A 16,324-nucleotide genomic window follows, 5' to 3' on the forward strand; every position below is an offset into this window, starting at 1 on the left:
GTGGAGAAGAAGGGGGGAAAGCGTGGGAGAGAGGGAGTGAGGCAATTAATCAGGGAGTCGTCGGTGCTGGGGATCGAGTGATGTGTGTGGGGTGTGGGGGGGTGCTGGGCATGGAGGAGGGCACTTGTGGGGATGAGCACTGGGTGTTATGTGGAAACTAATTTGACAATAAACTATTTGTAGAAAAAAAAAAAAAAAAAGAATCGTGAGATCATAGCCTGAGCCAAAATCAAGAGTTGGATGCTTAACTAATTGAGCCACCCAAGCATCCCAGAAGGTCATTTTAATATTTTAAAAGCTTTAAGTATGACTATTTAAAGATGTGATTCCTCCCACCCACAGCTGAAATAGTTTTGTTTTGTTAATGAATACTTTACCAGAAAATCTAGAATAAGAAAATGATATATATAATGATGTAGTTGTAAAAATGTAAGTATAACTAATTTTCAGGATAATTTAGAGATTATTGCAACCATATCTATAGGAAAAGCCATTAGATAAAGTTATTTAAGGCATATTCAGGACTCTGAAGGTATCTAGTATTCTTTACACTCTAGTAAAATAGATTATGCAATCTCAACAGCTGGCTATAAAATAATTGTGATTTGATGCCTCACTATGAGCACATGGATGTAGAATAGAGGGGGGAAAAATCCCATAATCCTTCATTATAAAAATTTCTGTTACAGTTGTTAGAAAGTGAAATTAAGGTATAATAAGGCTTTGCCTTATATTAAGGCTATACTATATGCAATTAAGATTTTGGGTTCCATATAAAGTCACATAAGTTTTAAACATAATTTGACTATTTTTAATTTATCTTTTTCTATTCCTTACTATATCTTCACTTTTTAGGAATATATTACAGCATCTTTCTAAAAATGAATAAAGAAAATACATATACAATCATGTTATTTGTAATTTCTTCATTTCCTATACAAAGGAAGGTAAAGGTAAATGGTCAACATACTTGAAAGAGGTCATAAATCATAATAAATTGAAAACAGTTGGATATGAAGCTAAGGTCAAGAATCTTTTTAAACTATCTGATGGAACTATAAAGGGTAAATGTTAATACTAATGTTCGCAAGTTTCACCAAATATGAGTCTGAATTATAAGTATATGATCTAATAAAAGTACTCTCAATTATGGGAGCAAGTGTATGATTCCAGTGATTTCCACCTAACTTTCAAAACATCAACTTGTTTTCTATCTATAAATTGGCAGCAGCAAGAGAATAGGGTCCTTAGCAAATGCAGGTTTATGCTATCATTTTGCAATTTCCACACAACTGACATTTGAGGCCAGATCATTTTTTATTACAGGAGATTATCATGTGCATTATAGGATCATTATAATGTAGGATATTTAGATTTTTTTAAACATTTATTTATTTTTGAGAAACAGAGTGTGAACAGGGGAAGGCAGAGAGAGAAAGAGGGAGACACAGAATCTGAAGTAGGCTTCAGGCTCTGAGCTGTTAGCCCAGAGCTCCAAGGGGGCCTCAAACTCGAGAACTGCGAGATCATGACCTGCGCTAAAGGCAGCCGCTCAACTGACTGAGCCACCCAGGCGCCCCAGTATAACGTAGGATATTTTTAGCAGCATCAAAGACCTCTCTCCATTAAGCACCAGTACCAACTCTTCAACAACTAAAAATGTCTTCAGACATTGCCAAAAGTCTCCCAGGTGGGGGAGAGGAATCATCGCTGATTGATAACCAGTGGCTTATACAGAACTCTGTATAAAAAAATGGGGTGTCACCATCTCTGATCAAAGCTTCTAATTTCTCTAATGTTTGGTCTTGCTAATGTGCAGGCAAGGCAAGAAAATATTATTATATGATGAGTTTAAATTATCTTAAGAACATCATAAAGATTAATTTTATTCATTACATGAAACTCCTTTCCAATTCTTTTTTAAAAAATGTTTTATTTTTTAAAATATTTTTATTTATTTCTAGGAGAGAGAGAGAGAGAGACAGCGTGAGCAGGGGAGGGTCAGAGAGAGAGGGAGATACAGACTCTGAAATAGGCTCCAGGCTCTGAGCAGGCAGTTAGCACAGAGCCCGACGCGGGGCTCGAACCCACGAACCGTGAGATCATGACCTAAGCGAAAGTCGGACGCTTAACCGACTAAGCCACCCAGGCGCCCCTGTTTTATTTATTTTTGAGAGAGAGAGATAGAGACGGCGTGAGCAGGGGAGGGTCAGAGAGAGAGGGAGACACAGAATCCGAAGCAGGCACCAGGCTCTAAGCTGGCTGTCAGCACAGAGCCGGTAGCGGGGCTCAAACCCACGAACCGTGAGATCATGACCTAAGCGAAAGTCGGACGCTTAACCGACTGAGCCACCCAGGCGCCCCTCCTTTCCAATTCTTAACATGTCTTTTCATAAATTATAATCATTAGTCACATATCATTTAGAAAATTTAACATTTCATAAATTATTTCCATTTGGCAACGATCTACAAATATTTTATTTTACTAGCTTTATGATACACCACTGTGTTAATATTGTTTGGTTAGACATCTCCCTACTGTTAGATATACAGGCTTTTCCATATTTCTACTATTAGAGGTAGTCTGCTCAATGCACTATTGTGTAAATTGCTTTTGGAGATGGGGCATGAAATGGGGAAAGTAAAAGTTAGATTCCAAACAGGATTATACGCTCAAATAGCAAGTCAGTTTTATAGCTTTTCTTATATACTGATTATGATGTTTAAGTGTTGAATTACCTAATTACTAAATGATGTATTAGAAAAGAAAAAAAGTTTGTATTTTAAATTTTAGTTTCTCTATATTGATAAGGCTATCATTCACCATTATATAATCCAGACAAAGTTTCTTTTCTTTAAAAAAAAAAGTTGTTTTTTTTTTTGCCAAATTGATCAATTCTTCCTTACATCCAATTTCTATATGGATCTTTCCGTATTAAAGAAAAAGAGATTGAAACCTCTTTGAAAATCTAAATTATAATCTAAAACATAAGGAAATTAGGCAGATGAGAATAAAACAAAGTCACATGAAAAATGTGAAATATAACCACTTCTGATATCCTCCTGGCCAAATTTTCCAATTGTGACTATTCAGAAAGCAATACTGTCTAGTATATTTCAAATACAATAGGATCAGGCAAATTTATCAAATCTTAGCTCTATCATTCTGGAAAACTAATACATTTCCTCGATTTAAAAAGGAATGTTCAGGGTGCCTGGGTGGCTCAGTAGGCTAAATGTCTCACTTTGGCTCAGGTCATGATCTCACAGTTCATGGGTTTGAGCCCCTCGTTGGGCTCTGTGCTGACAACTCAGAGCCTGGGGCCCGCTTTGGATTCTGTGTCTCCCTCTCTCTCTGACCTTCCCCTACTCACACTGTCTCTCTTTCTCTCTCAGAAATAAATAAAACATTAAAAAAAAAAAAGATATTTTCTGAGGTGCCTGGATGGCTCAGTTGGTTGAGCGTCTGACTGTTGGTTTTGGCTCAGGTCATGATCTCATGGTTTGTGGGTTCGAGCCCTGTGTGCATCAGGCTCTGCACTGACAGCATGAAGCCTGCTTGGGATTCTCTCTCTTCCTCTCTCTCTGCCCCTTCCCTGCTCTCTCTCTCTCTCAAAATAAATAAGCACTTAAATAAGATAAAAAGATAATTTCCAAAGAATTAGACAAAGTGTAAATTTTATCTCTTGACTAAAAACACAAAATAAAAATAAAATGTTATGATTTTCTCCTTTAGCTCACTGAAGAATCCTATGATCCAAACAATAATGAGAAAGACAAAATTTAAAAACTGTCAAACTATATACTTCTATTTCTCTCAACCAGATGTCTCACTTTAAACAAATCTCAGGTGAATAATTAGGTATAACACTGCAGGATCTAAAGGATGTTGAACCTGGCTTCCAAAATTGAAGTAATGGTATCAAGTGTGCTAAAACAAACTCAAGAAAATGAAAGCATTTCTTCTCCTTACATTATTAACTATAAATGGAATTAGCTGTCTTACAAGAATGAGTAAATGATCTAGATTTTTAAAAGATTCTAAAGATTCCAATATTTTGCTCAATGACAAAACCTCTAATATATTAAGAAAGCTTTTATAATGGAATGTTGACACGGGGTGAGAAATGGGATAAACCTTCCTTACTGCTTTGGTAGGAAAAACTATCCGGAAAGGCTCTGCAGAGAAGAAATCCTCTGAAGAAGTAAGATGTTTGTATGAATCCATATTAAATCCTCTATCATATAAATATTTATATCTTTAAAAATGACATTTATGACAAATAAATGCCTACATGGAATAAATCCTCTTTGTTACTGGAGCCATTATTATAGATATAAAAGCTGATGAGTAACAGAATTGTTTTGACTCTAAATACTACTTTAGTTTTGACAGTGATATCTTCTTACGAAGATCAAAATTAATACTCTATTTATCTGGCAATAGTGAAGGAAGCCCACAGGCAAGGATCAGTCAAAATGGCTACCATCATCACCAAGTTCATGCATTTCTCATTGTTAAGAAAGTCTCTCAGGTCCTTACTACAAGTCTAATTCTCATAAATATTGTGACTTCCTTTGTAATTCACAGTACATTAGTTAAGACAAGTATGTGGACAAACACAAAAAACAATAGGTTGACAAAGATAAGATAACAAAACCAAAAATACAAACACCTTCAAATAATATAACATAAAGCTCTTTTGGTAAATATTTAATGAGAGTTATTGATATCAATATACTGTTAGGGTATCAGTATAATTATGTATATTCATAATGGTCCATGAGTCATCAAAAAAGTGTTAAAATTTTGTTGAATATAGTACAAAGAGGCAGGGAAGTTTCTCATTAAATGATTAAAATAAGAAATTAAAAAGAACGGAAGGGAGGAATTTAGTCCTAAAGTTCAGGTTTCAGTTACCTAGAAAATTGAGTTAAGTGAAACATCTTATTTCCAAATGATGCCAGACAAATAAACTGGTATTTAATATTAACATAAACATTCAATAAGGTTAGTTCTTCCAACTAACATCTACCATATTCAATATTAGCTTCTATAAAAAATAAGGAATGACAGATAATAATATGTAAACTTTTACAGTCAATTGTTACTTTTATGCTGTGTGGCCATTTCACATGAAAACAACCTTTTAGGCAGTTTAAAGGGAAATACCTCTTTTGTTAGTAATCTCAATAAGATCATCCCTACCAAGTACAGTCCCAAGGATTTCTATTTCTTTAAGAGCAGAAAACATATTTTAAAACTAATATGCAAATACTAGGAGTCACAGACAAGTTAAAAATTTAGAGCCAAAAAGTTTAAAAATTAAACCCTGTGTGTAACCTTAAACTTTCTGATGAACACGGCTCCAAAGACTAGTGTCAGATATTTGTAATCTATATTTTCTTTTACCCTTCTATTTCTTCCTGTAAATGAAGGCAATATGCATATACCTCCTATACTAATGGAAGTGAGGTGGATGGCTTTACAGAAAACTCTAGGATGCTTACAGAAGTCTTTTTCTCTTACAATGCATGCTGTAAGTACATAAATCAGTTATGCATAAAACTATTCATTGAAAACAAATCAAACTCTAATTTATGATATGGGAACAAGTTAAGAGGCATACATTATGTTTAACCATAGCGTAAAAAAATTAGCAAATTTATTTAACAGAATTCTATTCAGACTCATGAAGAACAGACAACTCACTAAAAATAAACAACTCCTCCAAAAACTATAGATAACATCCTGATTAAAAGAGTGTTCTTTCCCATTAAAGAATTAGTCTTTTATGAGCATATAACATCAAATATATTAACTTTGCCGAGAAAATATTTTAATACAAATGATGTTTGAAAAATACTTTGCAGAAGTAAATTTTTAAAAAAATCCCTGGTGCATCAAGTAACTACCCATATACCAAAGTGTGTATGTGTACACACACACACACACACACACACACACACACATGAACACATTAGACCCTAATAAGGGTCTAAACCATTTTAATAGAAATATTTCTAAAAATAACACAATTCTCTGCATTCTCAGATTGTATACTGAACATAATGTTTTCTTGTTGATTAACAGCTATCACTATGAACATTATTCTATCTCTTAGATTCTATCAATATTCTCAGAGGTATCACTTCAAACTTCTGAAATGCTTAAGGCTGTTTTATGCCTCCGTTAAGTAACCTCAGAGGGTTGTACTTTAATGGCACTTAAGTCTCTTTCCTTCAGAGCGCTACCAATGTTTTTTTCTGAACAGCATATAAAATGACTACTACAAATCTGCTGATATGAAGCTTGAGGTATGTATCACTATCCTTAGTTTATACATAATTCTAGATTAACAGGTTCTGAGCAAAGACCTAAAAGTGGCTTTGTGGCATTACTAAGTCATAAAGCAAAGGTATTTTAAAAATAATGATTGATTTTCTTCAATGCTTAAAGCCTTCACCATTTATTTACTGGTGTATAATTGTGTTTCAAATCTGTAATATCACTAAACTATACATGCCAGTTATGCAAGTATCACTGATTTACTAAATAACATAAATGAGTATTTTACCAAGTGTTGAGTGAATATTTTCTTTATATTCTATTCTCTCAAGAAATATAAAAAATGAAGGTAAAATTGTGAATTTAGAATATATACTTAAAGTTTAAAAAAAACTTTAACTGATAAAAGTGTTTTAAAGGTGTTTTAAAAGACATACTGGTAAGCACATATCAAAAACATCTGGGGCAGGATTAAACAATTTATTTATATATAATTTATGTGACAGTTAATTAAAATTTTTGTTAATTAGGAATAAACTTCCATTAAAAGCATATAATTATTAATTAAGAATATCTGCAAGGTAAGCATTACCCAAAAAACTACCAGTCAGCAAACAACCAACTAGTATATTGGGAAATATCTAAAACTATACCTGATAGAAACCAGGCAAACAAAATTTAATTTGCTTGCCCTGGTACCATTTCTGTCTATGAAAAATGAAAACTAGAACACACAGGAGAAATAAAAGGAACAATGTTTCTATTTTTCATTGCAAACTTTTATGTAACCAGAAGAACAAGATTAAAAAAGAAAGCTTTAGAAAAAAGCAGGAATAAATTTTAATGCTAATAATAACAGAACTTTTGGATCAACACCTACCGATTTTTTTCTATTGTTTTCCAGATCTTTGAGTTCATTCTCGATTTTTGTGATTAATTCCCTGAGTTCATCAAGATTAGTGCAAATAAGCTAAAATAAAACACAAAAACACAGCTTGATAAAACACCCAAAATGTGGTAACAGAAGTTGATTTAACATATACTAAATTCACAATTATTTGTATTTGTAATAGTAAAATGCAAAGAAAGTCCCACAGTTTATATTTTAAAAGATATTACTTGTTATAATGTATGAACTTCAGGCTTAGTATAAAAATAGCTGAAATTTCAACATTGGTGGTTTCATACCACACCCCTCTGTTCTCAGCTTCCTTTATGATCCAGGTATTTTCTTAACATTATCAACTGTCAGCCCAGAATGACAAAGATCTGGAAACTCACCCTATAATTCACTGGTTACTGAATCACCTTTAAGAAATGCTTCATCAGGCAGTATCCTAGTTGATGAATAAATGCACCACTGGAGAACTGTCATTATACCTTTGCTATAGTTTGCTAACTATATGATTAAACTAATTTTATTATTGTTGGGACTGCTAAGAAAGAAGGATTTCCTTCCTTGAATATATATATTACGTATATTCAAAGAAGTAATATATATATATATATTCAAAGAAGTAATGAATTCCTTACAATGAAATTAAGTATACATTCTTTTTTTTTAAGTCCACATTCTTAATATGATCTTGTAGTCTTTAATAAAACCATCTCCATAGATAGCATCTATTTCCTTTTATAATTATGTGATTCATTTTACTTCACCTTGGTAATGTTGACAAATGGCCAAAATAATTGGTTTTTAGTTATGAATAATCAAACTAGTTTGGCTTAACTACTTAAGTTTTAAACAGTGAAGTGTCTGGGTCGCCGGGGTGGATCAGTCAGTTTAAGCGTCCAACTTCGGCTCAGGTCATGATCTCATGGTTAGTGAGTTCAAACCCTGTGTTGGGCTCTGTTCTGATGGCTTGGAGCCTGAGCCTGCTTAAGATTCTGTGTCTCCCTCTCTCTCTGCTCCTCCCCTGCTCATACTTTGCACCTCTCTCTCTCTCTCAAAAATAAACATTTAAAAAAAATCCACTGAAGCGTCAACAACAAAAATATTAATAACTACATTTTAGTTCTTGTAAAAGTATACTGAGTTTTGTCCCAAATATTTAACCTTTTCCCTAAAATAATTTAAGCGCATATTTTAAAAAATCTATTATGAAAAATAAATGTTTTCAAAACAAAACTGCAACCACATAAAGAGGAAAAGTTTCAGATTAATGAAAATCTTGTATTGTTTATACTGCATGATAATTTTTTAATAAACTACTAAAGCTATTAATTCACCATAAGTTTTTATCAGCCCATGTTTGATACATTCATTAATTTCTGTGTAAGGATGTTGTTTTCCTAAAAGGCATATTTCTTGTAAAAGAAAACAAAAACAACAAAAGAAAAGTGGGATACAACAAGATTATTCCTAGGGATAACTGTGTGACAAAAATGGGAAAGTAGGACCCCTTTAAACTTCATTATTACGTTAAGCCATAGGAAATCACTGATATGCCTTTGATCTAAAATGGCAATACAGTTCAATCTAAGAATAAGAAAAAAAATCACAGATTATTACAAATTATAATTGGTATTAATGATTATCACTAGAAATGTCTACATAATTTTAAACTACAGAACTGACAATGAAAAGAAAATATGCGTTTAAGTAACCCAAATTAAGTCATTTCAGAGTAGAAAATACAATGATGTAGTAGGACAGTGCTGCTAATATTTTATTATAAACTACATATTCCCATTTGCCAAATCTAGAGTTCTGGAAGAAATGATAATAGGCAATGGACTAGACAACTATGTGAGTGCCTCTAGAATTTGATAATGTCTTCAACTTCTATTCTATTTATAAAGCCTCATTGTCAGTCCTACACCAGGATTTAGTAACTACTCACTCAGTGGTAACTAAACTTCCCATTGTATAATTTGCTATTCTGACTACCATGTCAAATTTGCTCCTGAGCTCGCAAGTGGTTACATGAATCACTGAACTTTGGGTAGCAACTAATATCACAGCATAGATTTCTCATTTGCCCATATGGCAAAGCTCAGAGGAATTTCAACTTGCATCTTAGGTGTCTCATTATACAAGGAACAAGGGTATATTTTGCATACATAGTTTGTAGAAACTTATAGTAACAATGAAAACATGCACCCTGACAACCAGACACACTCTAAGAAACTTAAAATCTTTCAGTTCACAGGGGTGAACGAATATTTATTTCATTTAAAGCAATAGTTCTGAAGTCAAACTATGAAAATTATGAATATATTAAAATAGCACTTTGAAGTGGCTTACCAACTTAGTAAGTTGTATATTAAATCAGTGATTCTCAAACTTTAATGTGCATAAGAATCAACTAGGGATCTTGTTAAAGTTTTTGATTTAGTGGGTCTGAGGTAGGACTTGAGGTTCTGCATTTCTAACAAGTTACCAGGTATGGGCTACATACAGATATACTTTTGAGCGGTAAGGCTCTAAACGATTATGAATTCCAAATCTTCATGGCTTCTGAAACATTCTGGTACTACAGGGTTAATGAGCAACTAGCTTAACCAAACTCCCCTTACCCCTCCCCTACATAACCCTCTAAGAGATAAATGTATTTATTATCTTCTTGCCAAACCCCCAAAACAAGACTAAATGCACATCCAAATATAAGACTCAAACATCAAATTCTCACACAATACTCTAGGATACACAGTCCTGAGTTATAACTCTTTTCTACTGAACAGTAATTTTCACTAAACAAATACCACAAAAATCAACTGATAAACTCAAATCCAAAATCAACATAAACCTGTTAATGTAGCTTAATGAGTAAAACTAGACACTGAAAATGCCTAGATGAGTCATCAGACTCCATGAACACAAAGGTTTGGTCTTAGCCTTTCCACTGGTTGTTAGTAAGATGCAAGTCTCTGCACCCCAGCGAAAATGCCCTCTAAATCACCAGTGATCAAAAGGAGCAGGTATCAATCACACTAAAACGTAGCTCATGATGCCTTGTTTAATCACATCCCCAAAGGATACAGCAGTGATAAAAATTAAGCCATGAGTGAAAGTTCGACTAAACTATATTAAACAGGGTTGGCAAATTTCATCCCAGCCACCGCAGTCATATGATTAACCCAAATTAATAGACTTAGGGCATAAAGTGTGTTAAAGAGAACCCCGCACTAAAGTTAAATCTTAACTAGGCTGTAAAAAGCTACAGTTAATATACTATACCTATACTCTTATAATATAGGTAAGGCCTGAACTGGGATTAGATACCCCACTATGGGTGCTTAATATCCCTCTAGAGGAGCCTGTTCTATAATCGATAAACCCTAATATACCTCACCAAATATACCACCATCTTTCGCAAACCCTAAAAAGGAAGAAAAGTAAACACAAGTATCATACATCAAAATATTAGGTCAAGATGTAACTCATGAGGTGGGAAGAAATTGGCTACATTTTCTACACAAGAACACAATTCCCTACAAAAAATCTTATGAAATTGAGAACTAATGGAGGATTTAGTAGTAAGTTAAGAATAGAGAGCTTAATTGAATTGGGCCATGAAGCAAGCACATACCACCCATCACCCTACTGAAGTGAAATAAACCTAAAGACAACTTATTCAAACACAAGAGGAGATAAGTCCTACCAAGCAAGCATACTGGAAAATGTGTATGGATAAACCAAGATATAGCATAAATAAAGCATCTGCTTACACCCAGAAGATTTCATATCAAATGACCATCCTGAACCGAAGCTAGCTGAAATAATCATAAACTCAACTAACATGAAACAATTAATCAAAACAAATTCTTACAAGTAATAGCAGAGAGAAATTTAAATTGGCACTATAAAGAAATACCGTAAGGAACAATGAAAGAAAAATTAAAAGTACTAAACAGCAAAGATTACCCCTATGTACCATTTGCATAATTAGTTAGCTAAAATAACCTAATAAAGAGATGTTAAACTAGTACCCCAAAATCAGGCAAGCTACCTACGAACAACCTGGGTAGGATAAACTCACCTATGTTGTGAAATAAGTGAGATTTGTAGGTAGAAGTGAAAAGCCTAGGGGCGCCTGGGTGGCTTAGTCAGTTGAGTGTCCGACTTTCGCTTAGGTTATGATCTCGCGGTTCGTGGGTTCGAGCCCCGCGTCCGGCTCTGTGCTGACTGCCAGCTCAGAGCCTGGAGCCTGTTTCAGTCTGTGACTCCCTCTCTCTCTGACCCTCCCCTGCTCACACTGTCTCTCTCTCTCTCTCCTAGAAATAAATAAAACATTAAAAATAAAATTAAAAAAAAAAAAAAAAAGAAGTGAAAAGCCTAAGGAGCCTCGTGATAGCTGGTCACCCAGAACAGAATCTTAGTTCAACTTTAAACTTCCCTGAAAAACCTAAAAATTCCAATATAAGGTTAAAATATAATCTAAAAAGGTACAGCTTTTTAGAAAAAGATTACAACCTTGTTTAGAGAGTAAGCATAAACACAACCATAGTCAGCCTAAAAGCAGCCATCATTAAGAAAGCATTAAAATCATCTTAATAACAAAATATGCAACCAACTCCTGATTTAACACTGGGTTAATCTATTTAACAATAGAAGCAATAATGCTCATATGCGTAACAAGAAATGCTTCTTGCATAAGCTTATATCAGAGCAGATAACATAGTTAACAATAAGATAAAATTAATCCAACTATACCTAACACAAGCATGCAACTAAGGAAAGATTAAAAGAAGTAAAAGGAACTCAAACTCAAACCCTGCCTGTATACCAAAAACATCACCTCAAGCATTTCTGGTATTAGAAGTACTGCCTGCCCAGTGATGATTGTTAAATGGCTGCGGTATCCTGACCTAAATGGCTATGATATCCTGACCATGCAAAGGTAGCATAATCATTTGTTCTTTAAATAGGGACTTATACGAATGGTCACACAAGGGTTTTATTGTCTCGTACTTCTAATCCATGAAATTGACCTTTCCATGAAGAGGCGGAAATATAATAAGATGAAAAACCCTAAGGAGCTTTAATTACCAGTCCAAAGAAATCAATCCAATTCAACCAACAGGGACAATACATGGACTGACAATTTAGGCTGGGGTGACCTCAGAGAATAAAACAACCTCTAAGGGCCTGAAATCTAAATCAACTAGTCAAAAGTATTATATCACTTACTGATCCAAAAACTTGATCAATGGAACAAGTTATCCTAGGGATAACAGCGCAATACTATTTTAGAGTTCATATCAACAACAAGGTTTATGACTTCAATGTTAGATCAGGACATCTTGATGGTGCAGCAGCTATCAAAGTTTCCTTTGTTCAACATTAAAGTCCTTCATGATCGGAGTTCAGATTGGAGCAATGCAGGTTGGTTTCTATCTAGTAAACAATTTCTCCCAGTATGAACAAGACAAGAGAAATAAGGCCTACTTCACTAAAGTGCTTTAAATAATCTCAATCTAGGCTTTGTTAACTTCTACTGCCCGAGAATGCAGGTTTGTTAGGGTGACAAAGCTGGTAACTGCATAAAACTTAAACTTTATAATCAGAGGTTCAACTCCTCTCCTTAACAACACGTTTGTAATTAACAGTCTTTCACTGATTGTCCCAATCCTCCTTGCTGTAGCTTTTCTAACACTTGTAGAATATGAAGTATTAGGATATATACAATTTCACAATGGACCAAACATTGTAGGACACTATGGACTACTGCAACCTAGTACAGATACCATGATACTTTTTAATAAGAGCACCTGTGACCTTTCACATCTTCTATATCTATATTTATTTTATCACCTATATTCACCCTCTCACTCACCCTAACCATCTGAGTCCCCCTGCCAATACCATATCCACTCATTAACATAAACTTAGGAGTATTATTTATACTAGCTATGTCAAGTCTTCCATTTAATCCTATGATTATGCCTTAATCAGAGCCCTGCAGGCCATAGCTCAATTTCATACAAAGTTACATTAGCAATAATCCTACTATCAGTACTGCTAATAAATGGATCCTCTATACGATCAATGCTAATCATCACTCCCTTTAGCCATGATATGATTCATCTCAACCCTAGCAGACATTAACTGGGTTCTCTGTGACTTAACAAAAGGACAATCAGAACCTGTGCCTGGGTTTAACGCTGTGTATGTAACAGGTCCCTTCACCCTATTTTTCTTATCAGAATACTCCAACAGCATCATAATGAAGATCCTCAAACAATCCTATTTTTCAGAGCATTCCACAGCCTATATTTACCAGAATTAAACACAGTCAACTTTACTGTTTAAATTCTATTCCTAACAATTACCTTTTTATGAATTTGTGCATCCTATCCATGATTCCAATATGACCAACTAATACATTTATTAGGAAAAAACTTCCTACACCTCACACTGGCCCTATGTATATGACATGTATCACGACCTATTATGAGAGCAAGCATTCCACCCCAAACATAAGCAATATGTCTGATAAAAGAGTTACTCTGATAGAGTAAGTAATAGAGGTTTAAATTCCCTTATTTCTAGAATTATAGGAATCGAACCTATTTTAAGAATTCAAAACTCTTCATGCTACCACATTGCACCATATTCTACAGTCAGGTCACCTAAATAAGCTATTGGGCCCATACCCCAGAAATGTTGGTTTATATTCTTCCTGTACTAATTAACCCCCCTGTTCTTATTATCACAACAGTCATCTCAGGAACTATAATTTTAATAATAAGCTCTCATTGATTAATAATCTGAATCGGCTTCAAAATAAGTTTGGAGGCTATCATCCCTATTCTTATAAAAAAAAATCAGAGGCACCTGGGTGACTCAGTTAAGTGTCCGACTTCAGTTCAGGTCATGATCTCATGGTTTGTGGGTTCAAGTCCCATATCAAGCTCTGTGCTGACAGCATGGAGCCTGGAGCCTGCTTCCAGTTCTATATCTCCCTCTCTTTCTGCCCCTCCCCTGCTCATGCTTACTCACTCACACTCTCTCTCTCTCAAAAATAAACATTAAAAAAATTCAACCCACCTGCCAAAGTAGCTACAAAATACTTTTAAACAAGCAACCACATCCATACTCTTAATATAGGAATTATCATCAACCTACTATACTCTGGGCAATAATATAAAAAACCCTCATTCCTATAGCATGGAATATATAATAACTATTGCCTTAACAATAAAACTAGGATTAACCCCATTTCACTTTTGAGCACCTGAAGTTGCACAGGGAATCTCACTATCTTCAGGCCTAATTCTGCTAACATGACAAAAAATTGCACCACTATCTGTCCTGTATCAAATCTCACTTGCCATCAATCACAATCTACTTCCAACAATAGCCATCACATTCATCCTAATTGAAGGCTGAAGAGGACTTAAACACAAGTAAGAAAAAGCCTAGCATATTCCTCAACTGCCCATATAGGACGAATAACGGCCATAATACTATATACAATCCCACAATAATATATTTAAACCTAGTAATTTATATTATAATAACACTCACTACCTTCATGCTATTTATACATAGCTCAGCAACGACATTACCACTATCCCATATATAAAACAAAGTAACCCTAATCACCTCACTCATCCTAGATTAATACTATGACTAGGAGGCCTTCCACCACTTCCAAGGTTTATCCCAAAATGAATAATCATTCAGGAAATAACAAAAAAAAAAAAAAAAAAAGAAAAAAACAAAAAAAAAAAAAAAAAAAAAAAGAATTATTATACCTACACTATTAGCCATCACAGCACTCCTCAACCTGTATTGTTATATGTGACTAACATATGACACAGTACTAACTATATTTCCCTCAACAAATAACATAAAAATAAAATGACAATTTGACAGCACAAAAAGATAACTTCCTGCACCCACATATTGTAATCTCAGCTATGCTACTCCCACTCACACCAATAATATCTATTCAGGACTAGGAGTTTAGGTTAAAATAGACCAAGGGTGTTCAAAGCCCTAAGTAAATTACATCAATTTAACTCCTGCATATTTAACCTTAAAGACTGCAAGAATCTATCTTACATTAACTGACTGATTAATCGATAAATTGGTGGGTTTCCATCCCACGATATTTTAGTGAACAGCTAACTAACTACCCTAATCAACTGGCTTTAATCTTCTCTCCCTATCTAGGGGAAAAAAGTCAGGAGAAGCCCTGGCAGATCTGAAGCTGCTTCTTTGAATTTGCAATTCAATGTGATAATTTACCACAGAGTCTGGCAAAAAGAGGACTTAAATCTCTATTCTTAGCATTTAAAGTCTAATGCTTTCCTCAGGCATTTTACCTATGTTCATAAACCGCTGATTGTTTTCCACTAATTACAAAGATATTGACATCCTTTACCTTTTATTTGGCATAGTACAGACTGCCCTTAGCCTTCTAATTAGAGCCAAATGTGGACAACCTGGCACCTTGCTAGGAGATGACCAAATTTATAATGTATTTGTCACAGCCCATGCATATGTAATAATCTTTTTTATGGTCATGCCTATTATAATTGGGGTTTGGGGAACTGATTAATACCTCTAATAATCAGAGCACCAGATACAGCATTCCCTCAAATAAATAATATGAACTTTTGATTACTTGCCCTATCGTTCCTACTACTACTTGCATCCTCAACAGTAGAAGCTGGTGCAGGGAACAGCTTATCCCTCTCTGGCCAGTAATGAAGCCCACACAGAAGCATCCTTCTTTGAATATGAAGATCAAAAAGACTAAATTCCAAATAGGGGATGAAATACTGAATTAAATGCACAATGGTAAGATAAATGTTCCTTAAGTGACAGGTCTCTTAAACATAAATTTTGTTGAATTTGAGGGTGAAAATATTTTTAGCAATATTTACTTTGAAGCTATCTTAAAATGAATCAATAGCTACAAAACAATTTATAGTCTCTTTCTATACAAAATCTCTACAAATAGGTATATACCTAACACAGATACTCAAGTTAAGCTCTGAGAAAATTCTTGTATAGGAACATAATGGTAATTTTGTTACTAATATCGAAAGAAAAAATACTCTGATTAATGCCAACTC

General features: G+C 34.3%; 1 protein-coding gene across 2 annotated transcripts in view; it reads right to left on the bottom strand.

The window, feature by feature from the left end:
* KIAA2026 (KIAA2026 ortholog) overlaps positions 1 to 16,324 on the bottom strand; it is a 106,414-nt gene that overhangs the window by 29,335 nt on the left and 60,755 nt on the right. Inside the window, exon 5 of one of the 2 annotated variants that reach the window (XM_039217120.1) lies at positions 7,170 to 7,259. The exons of the other annotated variant lie outside the window; for it this stretch is intronic. Within the exon in view, the coding sequence (XP_039073051.1) occupies positions 7,170 to 7,259 (90 nt within the window). The remainder of the gene's footprint in view (positions 1 to 7,169; positions 7,260 to 16,324) is intronic. 2 annotated transcript variants of the gene reach the window in all.

The sequence above is a fragment of the Hyaena hyaena genome, unplaced genomic scaffold, assembly GCF_003009895.1.
Source record: "Hyaena hyaena isolate Hyena2069 unplaced genomic scaffold, ASM300989v1 scaffold_675, whole genome shotgun sequence".
Lineage (NCBI taxonomy): Eukaryota > Metazoa > Chordata > Mammalia > Carnivora > Hyaenidae > Hyaena > Hyaena hyaena.